General features: G+C 45.9%; 2 protein-coding genes across 2 annotated transcripts; one reads left to right on the top strand and one right to left on the bottom strand.

The window, feature by feature from the left end:
* The first annotated feature begins 855 nt into the window (after positions 1–855).
* On the top strand, positions 856–7298 carry LOC121322397 (coenzyme Q-binding protein COQ10 homolog B, mitochondrial-like). The gene is made up of 5 exons (XM_041262301.1): positions 856–998; positions 3673–3831; positions 4228–4420; positions 5403–5504; positions 6026–7298. Exons 1-5 carry the CDS (start codon positions 898–900, stop codon positions 6191–6193), a joined length of 723 nt encoding a protein of 240 aa, XP_041118235.1. The 5' UTR covers positions 856–897; the 3' UTR covers positions 6194–7298.
* A 1372-nt stretch (positions 7299–8670) lies between these two features.
* LOC121322395 (60 kDa heat shock protein, mitochondrial) lies at positions 8671–16286 on the bottom strand. The gene is made up of 11 exons (XM_041262294.1): positions 16113–16286; positions 14112–14287; positions 13176–13511; positions 12760–12855; positions 12574–12667; positions 12017–12185; positions 11754–11853; positions 11383–11628; positions 10521–10695; positions 10095–10273; positions 8671–9825 (listed from the first exon to the last, which is right to left on the bottom strand). The coding sequence occupies exons 2-11, from the start codon at positions 14283–14285 to the stop codon at positions 9664–9666; spliced, it is 1731 nt and encodes a 576-aa protein (XP_041118228.1). The 5' UTR covers positions 14286–14287; positions 16113–16286; the 3' UTR covers positions 8671–9663.
* Positions 16287–16381: the final 95 nt, after the last annotated feature.

A 16381-nucleotide genomic window follows, 5' to 3' on the forward strand; every position in this document is an offset into this window, starting at 1 on the left:
ATGGATGTGTGGCATGGTGCCTCATTTTCCTGGAATACAAAACCCATGCACATATATATATATATATATATATATATATATATATATATATATATATATATATATATATATATATATATATATACATGAACTACTCTGTACATTGGGGTGTGGGTTGAAAAGCCTGAACTCTCCCAATCTGTCCTAGTCTACATGAAGTCATACTGTTGCCCTAGTCTGGTGGGCTCTCATCTAGAATTGATTACTACTTTCTAATTAAATGGGCCCCCAAAATACTACAGGTGTTTCCTAGATTACAAGTACAACACCACCACCACCAACAACAACAACAACAAATCTCCAGACGCCAGCATTTCACAGCACAACCACCTATCTGCGGTTAACCCAGGATTACTCCCAAAATAACAGGTTTCCAATCATCCCTTCCAGCAACTTTAAATCAGCACTCAGGTCATCTGACATCAGGACAATTACAGCGGAGTAGTATTACCTCCCTGAACCCTGCAAAATAACATGGCGGCATATACAATTTACTATATAAGGGTAAGGCAGCACTTCTGAAAGGAATTGCTGTATTATATAACAGTACTATAATTATGACGTTGGTTGTCACGCTATACCTCAATCACGCACCCTCCCCCACCCCCAAATTTAGCCCTAACCTTTCGGTAAAAGATACGGGGCCGGCGAAGGGTAACCCAATCCAACCTCACCGTCTCGTGACTCCCCTCCGCAAACACCGCTGATGGACGTGAATGCAGCCATTGGGAGGCCGAAGGCGATCCCCTCCGACCAATCAAAAGCTTTTTCGTAAGAGGCCGCTCCTTCGAAGGGGCGGGTTTAAAGAAGAGAAAGAATCAGCTGCTTGGTGGAAGCTGGAATTTCAGTACTGAGAAGATGGCGAGAAGCGTGCAGGGGCTGAGGAGAGCTATAGCCGAGTGTGTTAGCGATTTACCGGCCGCTGCCAGCCGTGAGAAGAGCTCCAGGAATGCAGTTAGGTAGGGCGCTGTGGATAATACCCGCTTCTTTATTGAAAATGTTTTAATGCCTTTGAAGTCCGGAGTCTCCCCCGCACTGGAATGTTTCTGACCTTTCAAAGTTTGAGGTCAACTCAGAAAATACTTTTTTGAAACGGAAAGTAAGAGAGACTGTTCAGACCTCGTTTTATTGGAGACTGTTTCAGTTTCAGTTGCACATTGTTTGGCATCAATATACATTTATTTTACATTTGCAAGAAAAACGGTGCAGTTAATTATAACATGTTTTACCCGTAGTGCCGCAGTTTAACACGAATAAAACAATAGGCGTTTGAATCGTGTAAAGTTACGTTAGCACAGTAGTATTTTCCGGTGTTGTATTTGTTTGGTAAGGTAGTTACACACAGTATGTAGAGACAGAGGAAATGTGTTCACAGATCGTACTATTATTTTTGAATCCGGGTGAAAATGTGTTGCCGTTAATTTTCCATGTATTTCCTCTAAGTTTTCTTCAGTAAGTTTGTGCTGAACTGCCATTAATAAACAGTTTACTACAGTGTACCAAACTTCTGAACTAATCGCACCCTTAATAAACTAGGTTAAAAAAAAAAAAAAAAGTTATACTAGCCTTTTGTTTAAGGGGGGGGGTTGATCAGTTGGCGGGCTCAGAAGAAAGGTGTTTGAGGCAAGGAATGTTCATGCGCAGTTGCATATTGATTATATATTTAAAAAACATGCAAAAAGCATCGTGTTAACGTTTGTGCGTTGTCGAGATTCGACTGAAGGCTCACTGTGGAAATCCGTGTTGTGGGGAAAGAAGATTGAGATTTGGTTTTTGCTTTGGCTGTACAAGTGCTGGTCAACCCAACACGGACTTGTATGAAAACGGGCTCCCTTTTTAACCATGCATATCTCCTTGTGAAAGCACTGCCTAGGGACAGTGCACCAAAGAAGGCATCGCACGCAGGGAAACACTTTGTATCAACACAGCCAGGCAGCTGCAGTGAGCAGTCACAAGATGGACTGGGGAACCTGCCAAAAAAGCAGCAGCGAGTTCACGGACTGTGTACTTGCGCTGTATTTTAGGGGTGAAAACCATGACTTGGCCCCACGTTTTATTTAGCGGATGTGAATGAACTGATTAATCGCCTGGGCACCCTTTTTGGAGCGTCATGAGCCAGCTGCTCTGAAACACACGCTTTCACAAAGCTGATCTGTTCATACTCGTTTGTGATAAACTATTTGAGAGATGGTAGAATTTAATATACTTATTATATTTTTCAATTCTATATCATATGTTTAATATGATCCACATGCGTGTGTTCAGTTTTATTTTGTGAAATCACAAAGTATTAACGCACAGAATCACTGTTGATTTTATATTACCTGTACCATATAGTATAATCACTAAATCACAGTGCTGTTTCTACAGAACATTCTCCATCTCTACTTCAATGTGTATTTTGATTGTGGTGTGTACAGACTGTAAGAACAAAGCACCTCTCCAGCACAGACAGAAGCTCCTGCTTCAACCTGTGGAAGCATAGTTACCAGAATACCCTGAATCTGTTCTGGCCTGGTGCAACTTACAGGGGTAGTAGCAACTAAGCCTATCCCACACATCCATCAGCTTTCTTGGACAGCAGCTACAGTATGACTGTTTAAAGTAACAGTACCCAAGGCTTTGCCACACCCTGTGCTGCAGGTGTTCAGATCCCCTGAATGGTCCATAAAAGAAAATGTAATGGTTCTGCTAATAAATGTGTTTCTTGTTGTCTAAAGCCGTGGTTAGTAGAGGCATCCTGTGTGAATTGCAGCGTGATTAGTCACTACTCTTGGGAACAGAGCATGCCCAAGGGCAAGCTTGTGATTTCTAGGGAACTGCTCCTCCTCCTGAGTGGAGGTGAGGGTTCTGGAGCGTGCTGTGATATTCCTGGGTTGGCTTACGGGCCCTGGCATGACTGTCAGCATCCCTGCCAATTGCCTCTTGGTTGAATTGGGCATCAGGTGGGGACAAAACATGCTGGTCATTTATTCACTCGCTATTCACTCTAAAAAGCTGCTGCCCCCCCCCCCCCCCCGCCCCCCTTTTTTTTTTGTTGTTTGGTTGATCTTCATCACTGAATCGTTTGTCATTCAACCTGTAAAGTTTGAGTATTTCTGTATTATAACAGTGGGTGTTGTGATAGTTATGGATGCTTTCTCTGTAGCATGCCCCATGTGTGCCTCCTGGGGAAGAAGGCACAGTCTGTTCCACAGCATGTCTGGTTATTCTTCCTACTTTAGGTCACAGTAATGCTGACCCCTGATTGGTTGACAGTTTGTCGGCATGGTACAGTGTGTTCTGTGCCATGCTGTTATGATGTAGGTCGTGGTACCATGCTGTTTATAGTCTCTTCTGGGATGGGTATATGCACGTTACTTGCATGCTGTGCTGTATCTTCAATGCTAGAATTAACTGATTGCAGTATTTATTACTGGGTCATGTGGATTTCACTCCTAATTGAAAGTGTGAAGCTTGTTTTTGCAGTTTGACATTTTGCACTATTGAGTGTCTAACAGTTCTGGATGATTTATTTAAACCACCATAGTAACTATACAAACCATACAGACACATACCCACACCCTTGAGAGAAGTAAAGAAGTCTCTTCCCCTCTGCCTGATATCTATGTATTGATTTGCTCCCTGGTGCAGGCACCTGTCTTCGTGCGGTCTCTTGATGACCAGAGCCTCCATCCTGCTCCCCGTGTCGACGTCCAACCCCGTCCTCATCACACCAGCCAGGAGCTTCCTGAACCTTGCTGCTCCGTTCATCAACAAGCGGAAAGAGTACTCCGAGAGACGCATCATAGGGTAGGGCTCCTCGCTCTGCAGCCGCTCTCAGCACCCTGCTGTAATGCATGGCCTTTGGGCCTTCAGAATGTCCTGCAGCTATGGCCCAAACATTTAGCGTCAACCTATAAAATACGTTTTTTTTTTTTTTATATTTGAATCAAAGTTGTTGAATAATGTTTCGCTGTTTTATTACTATTATGCCTTCCGGTAGACTTTCTTTGCGACATCATTTTGTAGTTTCCTTGATTACACGATGATAGATAAGATAATGCAAAACCTTTGGTCATGGCTGTATTGCTTGGCTGACACCAGGAGGTTTAACTCCTTGAAGCCGTGTTTTCCTGTGTTGATTCTCAGTCTCCACCCTGCTGAGGGGCTTGATTCCCAGGTGCTGATGGCGTGCTGTCTCTGCAGGTATTCCATGCTGGAGATGTATGATGTGGTGGCGGGAGTGGAAGACTACAAGCAGTTTGTGCCGTGGTGTAAGAAGTCCGAAGTGGTGTTGCGCCGGTCGGGGTACTGCAAGGCACACCTGGAGGTGGGGTTCTCCCCCGTGAAGGAGAAGTACACCTCCCTCGTCACCTTGGTGCGCCCGCACCTGGTCAAGGTAGGGAGCACGCTGGTCCAGACTCTCAGGCTCCTCTCTGTTTGTTTTTCTCTTGTGGCATGGAGGCATGTACACAGATGCAGATCAATTAGGCCTGTAATAGTCTAGAAAGTAAATCCTTCAAACAGAATGTTTGTTATTTGGGGTCCCCGAGGGGCTCATCCAGTTAAAGCACAGGAGCGCAGGATGACTCGCACAGCTTGGATGGCACCAGTTCGCGTCCAGGCTGTGCAAAGAGGCCGACTCTTGCTGGGGACCCTGAATGGGGCGTCACATTGGCTCTGACACTCCCGGGGTGGGGGATGGGGAAACAGTCAGGGATTCCTTCTCATTGCGCAACTGCGAACCCTACTGGCCAGATGCAGAGCACATTCAGAGTGGATAAGAGGCAGGGCTGGTCTCTTCTTCGGACGATCATGCTCCCTCCGAACGTCTGTGCTGTGTGGGGACTCGCTGCGGTGAGGAGAAAAAACAGAATTGGACATTCCAAATTGGGGGGGAAAATAAATAAAAATAATTGATCAATCTAAATTTAAAAAAAAAAAAAAAAAAAAAAAAAAAAAAAAAAAAACTAAACTGAATATTAAGCCATGTAATTGTTTTATTTATCATTTTATATTCATTTGTTTCCTTTGAAATAAATACAAAAGTAAAATAGTGTGGAAATGTATGACTGTTTAAAGTAGATTTTGCAGGCAATTTTCCAGTATTTAAGTGGTTAAATATGACACTGTGTGTGAGAGTATTTCACACTCTCTAAAATGGTGTGGAGATACACTGGCTGTAAAAATCATTCCTGGTATTTTGGAGTTTTGTTTATTAAACAAAAAAACTAGTTTCACAGACTCCTATTGGCTTTAAACTTGGACTACCTTACCTAATTGAGCAGTCCAGGATCAGTACTAAAGTCAAGTCTATGAAGCCAGCTGTAAAACTCGAGCCGTCCCAGCGGTGACCGTTGTGTTTCCTGTCTCCTCCGCAGGCTTCCTGCACGGACGGGAAGCTGTTCAATCACCTGGAGACAGTGTGGAGATTCAGCCCGGGGATCCCGGGCTATCCCAGAACCTGCACACTCGACTTTTCTGTGAGTACAGCACACACCACATGAAACCCTGCTCTCGGCACGCACCCTGTGTGCTCTACCGAACACAGCTTCACGTCCAGGGACAGAGCACAGCTGCTGTCCGCCAGATCACGGGGCTCGCCCCTATAGTGCAGAGTTCATAAACTTCCAAGTAGTCACTGTTAAGGATTTTTAAAAAATTCACCTTAATCTTGTGTATAGATGTCATCTCTGTGAACGTATGACAATTGTAAAGTTAAAACAAAACCAAAAAAACCTTGTTTGAGTCAAGTGGTTTGTTTTTGTACTATATGAAAGGTTGTGTGGAAGGGGGGGGGGGGCTCTCATTATAACCTTATTGTAATATAAATCACTTTGCACAGTTAGAGCAGACGGAACATGTAGCCCGAATTTGCACAAGATGTTATGTTGTACAGTAAGAGACACTGACATGAGGCACAGGTTGACATATTGACTTGTAATGACCCACCCCAGGGCTCCTCTCTCAGTCTGCTGCTTGTCTTGTCTCCGGCTCCACTCAGATCTCGTTTGAGTTCCGCTCGCTGCTGCACTCCCAGCTGGCAACGGTGTTCTTCGACGAGGTGGTGAAGCAGATGGTGGCGGCCTTCGAGAGGCGCGCCGGGAAGGTGTACGGGCCGGAGACGAGGATCCCACAGGAGTTCATGTTTCATGAAGTGCACCACACGTAACGAGAGGGGAGAGTGGATGGAATGGATGTGGGGGTGGGGGTGGGGGGAGGACCACAGCTACTTACTGACAACACTCAAACTAAACTATTACCCACTGCTTGTCCTAATCCACAAGGGAAGGGGCTCGATGGAGGCAGGTTCCAGTCTTGATGGCCCTACCAGCTTTTGCCAGGGCAATATTTAGACTGAAAAAACATGGAACTCTTCAAGATAGAGTGGGTGTTTTTGGTAGGTTTGTCCAGTATAACAGCTGATTCAAGCTCTGGGTCTCCAGCATCTAGTCTGTGATTACTGTGGCACGCTGCCTCACACAGTTAGTCAATGGCTGGGTATGGGATTTTAACCCAGCACCTCCAGTCTAGCAGTCCCCTCCTGGACCTGGAGTCTGAGCCAGTGACTGAGCTGTGGGCTCTGAACTCTGATTGAGGGCTGTGAAGGAGTGTGATCAAAGGGAACGCCACTGTTTGGATCTGCTGCTGTACAGACACCTGTGAAGAATCCTCAAGGGCAGAAGAGCTGATCTGTACACTTGTCAAAAATATAAAATAAATGGGTGGGGCTATGTTTGTTTGGGGTGGGGTAGGCACTGTTTTTACCTTTTATGTATTATATGCCACTGTATAGAAAAAAATACATATTTTTCTTGAAATATATGTGAAATAATGTAGATGTACATAAAGAAATATATTTTAGTAGATAAATTCAAGTGCAATATCTAAAATTTTATTTCTGGTGTGTGTGTAAAGTTGTTTGTCAGAGGTTGAAGTTGTATAAATATTTATTGGAATTGATTTGTGATTCACTGTTGTATTGCTAGAGGTGATTTGACACTGTTTGTGCACTTGATGCTCTGAAATCAAGTTCAAACACAATCATTATTTCATTGGTTGGATGGGTTCACGCACTCGCTACCTAAAACAACAATGAATGTGGTCTATTCACTTTCTCTTAATACTGTCTGTTTAAATAGGATGAAACATAGAGACTTGCACACACTTAGTTTTCACAGCCCCCTTCTTCACCCTGTATTTATCAAATCTTCCTACATTAATTTAGCAACTGTTGTCAATAAGAAACTGAGATAATAATAAATCATTTGATTGTCTCCTGCAGTACTGTTGCCTAACACTAAGCCCCTTTCACACTGTCATGCTCTCTGTGGGTCAGGATCTGGTGCCATGCAGGACTGTTGTGCCCTGTGGTGGGACGCTGGGACCTGGGTATGTGGTTTCACACTGCGCAGGATTGAACCGGGCCCGGTCCCAGGTAGAAGTGCCAGAGTGAAAGGGGGTTAAGAACCTTTCTGTGTTGCTAAATCTAATAGCGTTGGTTGACAGGTGTGTTTTGGAGTGGAAAATCAGCGTACACGCATTTGATAAATATGCGCCCTGGTACCTTTGGAGGCTAATAAAGGCCTTGTCCCGTGAGGTCTGTCTGCGGGTGGAATGGTCAGCTCAACCTAACAGCGTTTCACAGGCACTTGAATGATGAATTATGTTAAGTCACAGTACATTCAACAGAATGACAGCATGAGAAAGCCTCATGTCGGTTTTGTCCAGGTTCAGCCTGAGCCAACTGCTGCAACTCTGCCATCTGGGACTGATGTGTTTTGTGAATTAAGAATCACTAACTCATTCAGATAAACCCAGATTAAAACCCCTGGAACTGACAGAATATATTTCAAATAACTGACATGTATTTCTTTATTTTATTATCCTCCTTTTCAATGTTAAGTGTAAATACCTTTGTGCATGGAAGTCTCTCCCCTAAGGCTACTCAATCTACTCCATGAGCTGATTTGTCAATGACCATTTCAAGGTTTGAATGCTGATACTAACGTCTCCTTGTGGTCATTGCCTTTTTAAATAGGTGAAACCTGCTGTCAGTGCCCTTATAAGAAAGGGGGTCACTCTTTGATTAGTGGAGGTGGGTTAGGTAAGGGGTACAGCCCTGTATTTGAGGAGTGAAGCAGTACGATTCCTATACAGGATAGGAACTGCTTCCATGGCACCTATTTGGGGGTCAAACCTACTAAACACTAGCCACTGCTGTCCTGGGCTGGACCAGATCCCTCCTTGATCACCCATGATGTTTACCAACAGTCATGTAATAATCAAGACTTGTTAAAATGAGCCCTGAAATCATTAAACCTCATCTGTGAAACATGCCACACCCTTTAATCTTTTATCTCTCATTCACCAGCTGCACAGTAAACCCAAGATTGAGTGAGGATGTGGACCGCTAGACTAGAAATACAAGTTTCACAATATGAGCAAAACCATTCTTAAACTCAACCCTGGGACAGAGTGTGCCCCTCTGTGGGCACTGCATGAATAACATTCACTGCAAACAGTGGTGATGGGTGATTGTAATACATCCAAAACAAAACTAGTTACAAACTTCATGAAGACATTGATAAAATATACCTAGAATGAAACAGCAGTTTTAAAATGACAAGAAAAACAAGATGCTTGACATCTGAAGAATATCTGATTTTATTAAACAAACACAAAGTAATTAAATGGCTAAATTGTACAAAATGTTTAGTAAGCATAGGGATGCCTTGTACAGAAAAAAAAAAGTTTTTTAAAAATAACAAAACAAAGAAATCTGCATCATTAAATGCTTTGAAAAGTAAACTATGTTTTGACCCAAGCCCACACATGAATGAAATGTTTAAGATGATGCAGGGATTGCAGACAGACCCAAGTCCACCCACGTTCCCATTAGCTCCTCTCTCTCACTCACCCAGAGTGCACCAAGGTGGAAGAGAAAGGGACTCTCATAACTGGAGAAGACAAAGGGGGGAGGGGGGTAGCCCAGACCAGGGATGCATTCTAAAATTCCAATGGGACGTTGGTCTGTGCCATCTCCAGAATGCAAAAGGAATTCTACAGTACAAACAGATGATAGAGAAGGAATAGACCTGACAAGCATCCCTATTGCATTCCACTGTGGCTCAAACTAACAGACAAACTAACAGAGACAAGATCCCCTCACAAGTCCTTCTCAATGACACTATGCTGATACGGGGTAGCTCACATCTTTGTACAGAAACCCAGATTAGAATGGCTGAGCTCACATGAATCGCATTTTCTGTACGTCTATGTTTCTCTTCAGGAGGATATATACAATAAATATTTATTTTGCACACTCAAAAAATCTATCATGAATGATGGTAAATGGCGATTACTTCAAAATAGAAAATAAATGACCAAGCAGGGCCAGCAGCGAGGGGGACAGAGACTGGGATACACAGAGCTAGAAGTAGACAGATGGGTCGTGTTGAGAACGGCTTGAGTCCCGAGATGCAGTGAATGTCTTTGAGTGTCCCTCCTGCTGTTCTTTCCAAGACATGGCAGATGGATCCCTCTCTCCATCCCCACTGCAAGGACCAGGGGAGTGGATGTAGAGAGGGGGCAGTCTTGGCAAAGGTTGTGAAGGGATACAGTGCGAGACAGGTAGGAGGTCTAGAACATGCCTCCGCCCATCCCACCCATCCCGCCCATCCCGCCCATGCCTCCCCCCATGGGAGCCTCCTTCTCCTCCTTGGGCAGCTCTGTCACCACGGCCTCAGCTGTGGAGAGCAGTGACGCCACGCCTGCCGCATCCATCAGAGCAGTCCGGACAACCTGCACAACGAAAGGAGACACTGTTAGGGGTTCCAAAAATTAAGTCATAACTTAAGTCATAACGTGTAACTATTTGCTCTTTAATAAGAGGTACCAAAGAGGTATAAAAAAAGGTACCAAACTTTGAAAGCAACCTCTTTTCGTGGTTGTACTAAGCTAGCTAGAAGGGTTTTGTTAGTTGTTGCCACTTCCTGAACCGGTTAGTTCTCTATTTTTGACAGAGGATATTGTGTTTCTCAGAATGCCTGGGACTTGGATGAGTGCCTGACCTTGGTGGGGTCGATGATGCCCTTCTCCACCATGTTGACGTAGGTGCAAAGCATTGCGTCGTAGCCGATCTCATCTGAGCTCTGCAGGATCTTCTCCACCACCAGAGAGCCCTCCACTCCCGCGTTCTTTGCTATCGTCATGGCGGGAATACGCAGGGCACTACGGATAATCTCAATACCTAAAAAACAGAGAGAAAATATATGAAAAATCCTCAGCAGTGAAGCAAGTTATCTGCTCAAGCAGCTGCAGCAGCAGGGTCAGGCCTGGGCAGCTCTTCCTTGTACTGGGTTCTGATCAGTCAGGCCTGTTCTTGGACTGTTATTTGTTCTGATCTCAGAAAGACAAGCAGCAGGGTCAGGCCTGGGCAGCACTTCCTCTTGGACTACAATGTACTCAGCTATCAGGAATGCGAAGCCGGTACGTACCCACTTTCTGGTCTTCGTTGGCAGGTTTGATTGTGTCCAGCACAGGGATGCACCTCAGCAGAGCGCAGCCTCCTCCTTGTACAATGCCCTCCTCCACCGCGGCACGCGTGGCGTTCAGAGCATCCGTCACACGGTCCTTCTTCTCGTTCACCTCCACATCACTCGTCCCACCGATCTGAGAGACAGAGAGAGAGTCTGTCAGGACTAGAGCTGCACAAACCCATTCTGATAAATTCTGCTGGTGTTGAGTTACTATTCCAAGTGAAACAAGTGAAGAAACAGCTGCTTGGATCTTTGCGGATTGCTGTTCTCCACAGGAGTCCAAGAAAAGCAGCAAAATCGCCACCAACCCATGCAGCTGTTTCTTCACTTCTTTCGTGCAGCTCTAGTCAGGACACCCTCTACACTGTACTATGCCTCAGCTGCATCCCAATCAAAAGTACAATACAAGCTGGAGTGCATGCTGTAGTATTACACAGCCAGCTACTTCCAGCACTGCTACAACAGTTTTATTAAAACAAAAACAAAAAAAAACTATGCTAAACGAAATGCTAAAAATATTCCAAAAAGTTCATTTTACACACCAGCATGACCAGGTATAATGAGATCATTACCTGGTTTGAGACCTGGATGGGGGTGTAATTGAGTCAATTTAAACAATTATGAATGAGGTTGGATCAGACCTACTCTGAAAGCCACTGTATAGTTCAGCGTCACACCAGGCTTTGATCTCCAGCGCACCTGAGCTTGTAAAAAGGTGGAAGCTTTACAATGGATATATTGTTTCTGTGGGTAAGAGGGCAGTTCGGATCTCACGACTTGAGTGTTTACAGATCCTGCCTCCCCTCCCGTCTCGACCCACCTTGAGCACAGCGACTCCATCAGACAGCTTGGCCAGCCTCTCGTTGAGCTTCTCCTTCTCGTAGTCGCTGTTGGTGACTTCCAGCTCCTCCACGATCTGCTGAATGCGCTTCTCCACGGCCTCCTTGTCCCCCTTGCCTTTGAGCAGCATGGTATCATCCTTGGTGATGATCACCTCCCCCACCTTCCCGAAGTCATGAGGCTGAATATCCTCCAGAGTGAGGCCGGTCACCTCGTCCCCAAACACCTGAGAAGGAGACAGAGGATCACCAATATCAAAAAGTTGTGTCCGAGCCCAGATGGAGTTGTCTTTGTAAAAGCTGCCCTGCACTGCCCAGCTCTTGAGCTGCAATGGAGGCTCTAAATACTCACAGCACCCCCGGTGGCAACGGCCATGTCTCGCAGCTGGTTCTTCCTGTTGTCTCCAAAGCCTGGAGCCTTGACTGCCACGACCTGAAGCCCCACCTTCAACCTGAGGAGGGGAGGCCAGTCAACGAATCAGATTTACAATTACACTGAAACAGGATCACTGCCCTGATATGTCGTATTATTAAAACTACACATCCCTACTGTCTCTGGGACTAGGAGCTATCTTAGTGCTTAGTGAGACAGAGGACAGAGACCTGGAGACCTACCTGTTGAGCACGAGTGTGCTGAGTGCCTCCCCGTCCACATCCTCCGCCACGATGACCAGGGGCTTGCGGTTCTGGTTTGCGATTTCCAGAGCAGGAACAATGGACTGGACACTGGAGATCTTCTTCTCACTCAGGAGCAGATAGGCGTCCTGGAACTCACACTTCTGACCTGGGGAGGGGAGAGGGAGAGAGTCAGGAGAGACACTAGTGGAACACTGTTGATGCTGAATCACTGGGATCCTTTAAGATCCAACTTACAAAGTTTTGAGACAAGTCAGAACGGGACGAGCACCAATGGACTGAATGGCCATTGTGTGTTTATTATGATCCCATTCAAACCATGCAGCACCTTAACTTGGGAGTACAGTATTACAAGTGACTTGGGAGTACAATATTACAAGTGACTTGGGAGTACAGTATTACAACAAGCGATGTCTCTGGTTAGCCAATATGAGCTCCCACTAAAATTCTGGTCATTAAAAAAATAACTGTAAACCCCATCCATCCTTGGCCCCTCTGCACACGCACACAGGAACGGGCAGTCTCTCTGGTCTCACCTTTAGTGGTGTTGATGAAGTAGGGAGAGATGTAACCCCGGTCGAACTTCATGCCTTCGATGACCTCCAGCTCATCATGCAGAGTTTTACCATCCTAAACAAAACAAACACACGATAAGAAGCATCATTAGTAATGGAAGAGGGTCCGGTACAAGGACCTTTTCTCATTCTGCACATTTCTCTTACCTTGACTGTGATGACACCTTTGCGCCCCACTCTCTTCATGGCGTCCGAGATGAGGTTGCCAATCTCTTGATCACCATTGGCAGAGATTGTGGCCACCTGGAAGAGAAAGAAAGGAACATGGGAACCAAGAGGGAAAATGAAGGGCCAGAGCAGAAGGACACAGACGCTTCAGGTCAGGGATGGTCCGCTCTGCACACCTGGGTTAACAGGATGATTACCTGCATTCAGATCTGGAGGTACCTGGTGTGGAAGGGACAGAGCTGACCTGCCCTGCTGAAGGAAGAAGAAAATGAAAAAGAAAGGAGACATAAGGAGAGACTGGAGGGGGTGAAAGGAAGTGAAGGGCGAGGGGGAAGGGAAGGAAAGTGAAGGGGCAAGGGAAGTTGGCGAGGGTGAAGGGGAGCGGCCCCTCTTACCTGCGAGATCTCCTCGGGGGTGGTGACGGGCTTGGACAGCCTCTTCAGCTCGTTGATGACGACCTCCACAGCCAGCATGACCCCCTTGCGGATCTCCACAGGGTTGGCCCCCTTGCTGATCTTCTCGAAGCCCTCCTTGGCGATCGCTCTGGCCAGCACGGTGGCGGTGGTGGTGCCGTCGCCCGCCTCCTCGTTCGTGTTGTTCGCCACGTCCTGGACCAGCTTGGCGCCGATGTTCTGGTACTTGTCCTTCAGGTCGATGGCCTTGGCCACTGTCACACCATCCTTAGTCACCTTGGGGCTGCCCCAGCTCTGCTCAATGATCACCGTGCGGCCCTGCATGGGAGGAGAGGGGGGGCTCATTCAGTTGTCTTGGTAACAATGGAAGTGGCTTTTCTTTAGGTTACCTCCTAATCTTCATCAGGAAGCTTACACTTAGTGCTCCAGGGTTACAAATAAAACAATGTCAAATATTACTTCCTGTCCCCAAACTAGTTGTTTTCATCCTGCATTGGATTTCATTTTTGCAGCCAATAGGTCATTATGTATCGTTCCCTATAGACGAGAACTTCAACACCAGGGTTAATACTAAACTTGTTTCACTGCATTTACCTGTCCACGTTTTCTCCAGTGCTCTCACATTTCAATAGGTTAGCTAACACCACCATGTACACAGCCTATGCGTATCATTAGGTTTCTGATAAGGATTCTAGTTTCCAACTTGACTTTTATATTTAAAAACCTGGATGTAAAAGTAAACCATTTGCCAGCTATTGAGGCAAACGCGAGACTGCAACAGGGAGTCCAAACAAAACAAGCTTAAAATAAAATATCCCAAGTCAAACTGACAAGCGCCTCCTTAGGATTCTAAAGTGATGGCTAGTCTCGTTTTCTCTCTTATCCCTGTTCAGGATCATTGCCCTCCCAGCGCAGTACCTTGGGTCCCATGGTAACAGCCACGGCGTCAGCCAGCAGGTCCACACCCTGCAGCATCAACGCCCTGGCTTCACTGCCGAACTTCACGTCCTTGGCGTAGCCCCGGGTGAGGTGGGGGGCGAGGGCGCGGGAGACCGGCCGCACGTGTCTCAATACACTGGGCAAGCGGAGCATTCCTGCAATCAGACAGCACGCTTTGTTAGCATGCCAGCGGCATCCCTGCAGCCACGCGGGTCTCAGAGGTACAGTGTGAAAAGAAACACGCGTGTTACAGCTCACATGCATTTTCATTTTAAAACCAGGCGTCTTTTACTACATTAGGATCGCTTGAAGAACACTGTACTTTGTTCTCTGTTCCGGTTCAGTGATTGGAAGACCAGAGAGAACACGCCTCTAACTGTGTGATGCAACTGCCTGACATGAGGAATGTCATGAAGGTTGCAAAAACAAAGTCCTTGAGGTAGAAACATTTGCAAGAAATTGTGATTAGGCAACAGTGATAAGCACCAGGACCATGCTGGCTGGCACAGACTCCCAGCCTGCTAGGTTTTCGCTGCTCATTTTAGTAAACCTGGCTCAACACCAGGCAGCAGCACTCGCAAATGCACAGTGAAACGGCACAATGAGTTACACGAGGTCTGTCTGCTACGTACAGGCTGGTTCTATCAACAGGGTTATAAGGGCAAGGTCGCAGCTCCAAACCCAAGTTGTGATGTTGACAGGCATTGAACCCCTTTCTCGATTTGACTGGTAACAACGGCGGGCGGGGTTGCGGTTCGCGGCATTAAAAATATTACCCTGAAAGAACCAGCGATAAATGTCTCTGATATTTCAAAAGCAGCTGGCGCCGGAGGGGTTAATCCACAGCTAACACGAAGACGCACAATCAGCATTGGTAGGAGTCCCGTGTATCTGTGCGTTTAAAAAATCGATTGGAACACTAATAAAATGGCGAAAATATAGTTCCATACAGGCAATGGATACATCACTTTTGCTCGCTGTTGGAGAGACCGATTTATAATGGTGGAGGGCTTTGTGTGGGGGTTGGGGGTATGTGTTAACCTTGACGTGTTTGAGACATGCTGTGGCTGCAGCTTCCCTCTTGATGGGTTCTACATACATTAGATATATTAAATGGTGCACCACGGTATTGTTTAGAATACTCTACCGTTTACAAATTCGTATTAAATGTACAATTACACCGTGAATAGTATTTAAGTCATTCTCGGACTACAGTAGTGTCTGGAAGAGACGTGCAGTGCCGTCCCCACGTGTGCCTGTCGAGCAGGGTCACGCATCACAAGGTCAAATTCGCAGCTCCGCAACTTGCGTAAAGCCGGAGCGCACGGAAACCACCAGAAGCATTTTGGAAACCATGTTATACCTGCAGACAAACACTCAGGGGGGGGCCAGCCAGTAAACACATTCCACTAAACCACCGTAAACCTCAAGCACTGTACACGTGCTGTGTGCATTAATGAACTGCACAATACCTTCGCGACCCGCTCCCCCCCCCCACCACGCCAAGGCAGACCTTTTTAAAACAAGAATAATTGAAGCTGATACAATGGGTGCGTTCACGGAGTTCATTCTACCCAGATTCTGTGCAGAATCTGCCCAATGTAGCCAACGATCTTCTAAGAATGGTCTCCGTGAACGCACCCATGACTAAAGTGGGCAGATTCCGCACAGAATGAAATACGTGCACGCAAACACGATGCTTATGATGCCACATGATTCTGCGTGTTCTTGGTTTAAAACCAGCTTCGTAAAAAAAAAACACAAAAAAAACCAAACAAAAACAACAACAAAAAAAAAAACGTGTTCTTTAGAGCAGTTTTAACAATAGAAGTGAATCGTACGGTATCTGTCTAATTAACAAGAACCTGCACATAAACGTGACTTTGACAGATTACAAAGAGACACGGTTAAGAATTCAAATGACTGTATATAACAATAATAATAATAATAATAATAATAATAATAATAAGCAACACTCACTGTTTGGTCAGTAGTGTCAGTCGTGGAGAGAGAAGAAGGGAGCCCTGTAGCTGCTGCTGACGCCGATGCTAGACAGTCAGGACAGTACTGAGAAGAGACGTGAGGGGACCGGTGAATGAAACAGCAATGCTCCGGACACACACACTGCAGAGACGCACATGTGCATCTCCATCCGGGTAACACACCGACCCACCCCTGCAACATGCATCACATAATCAATCCCCACAGCTTCCAATCGACAGGAATACAAGCCAATCAAAGCGTGCTCA

Source organism: Polyodon spathula, chromosome 10, assembly GCF_017654505.1.
Source record: "Polyodon spathula isolate WHYD16114869_AA chromosome 10, ASM1765450v1, whole genome shotgun sequence".
NCBI lineage: Eukaryota > Metazoa > Chordata > Actinopteri > Acipenseriformes > Polyodontidae > Polyodon > Polyodon spathula.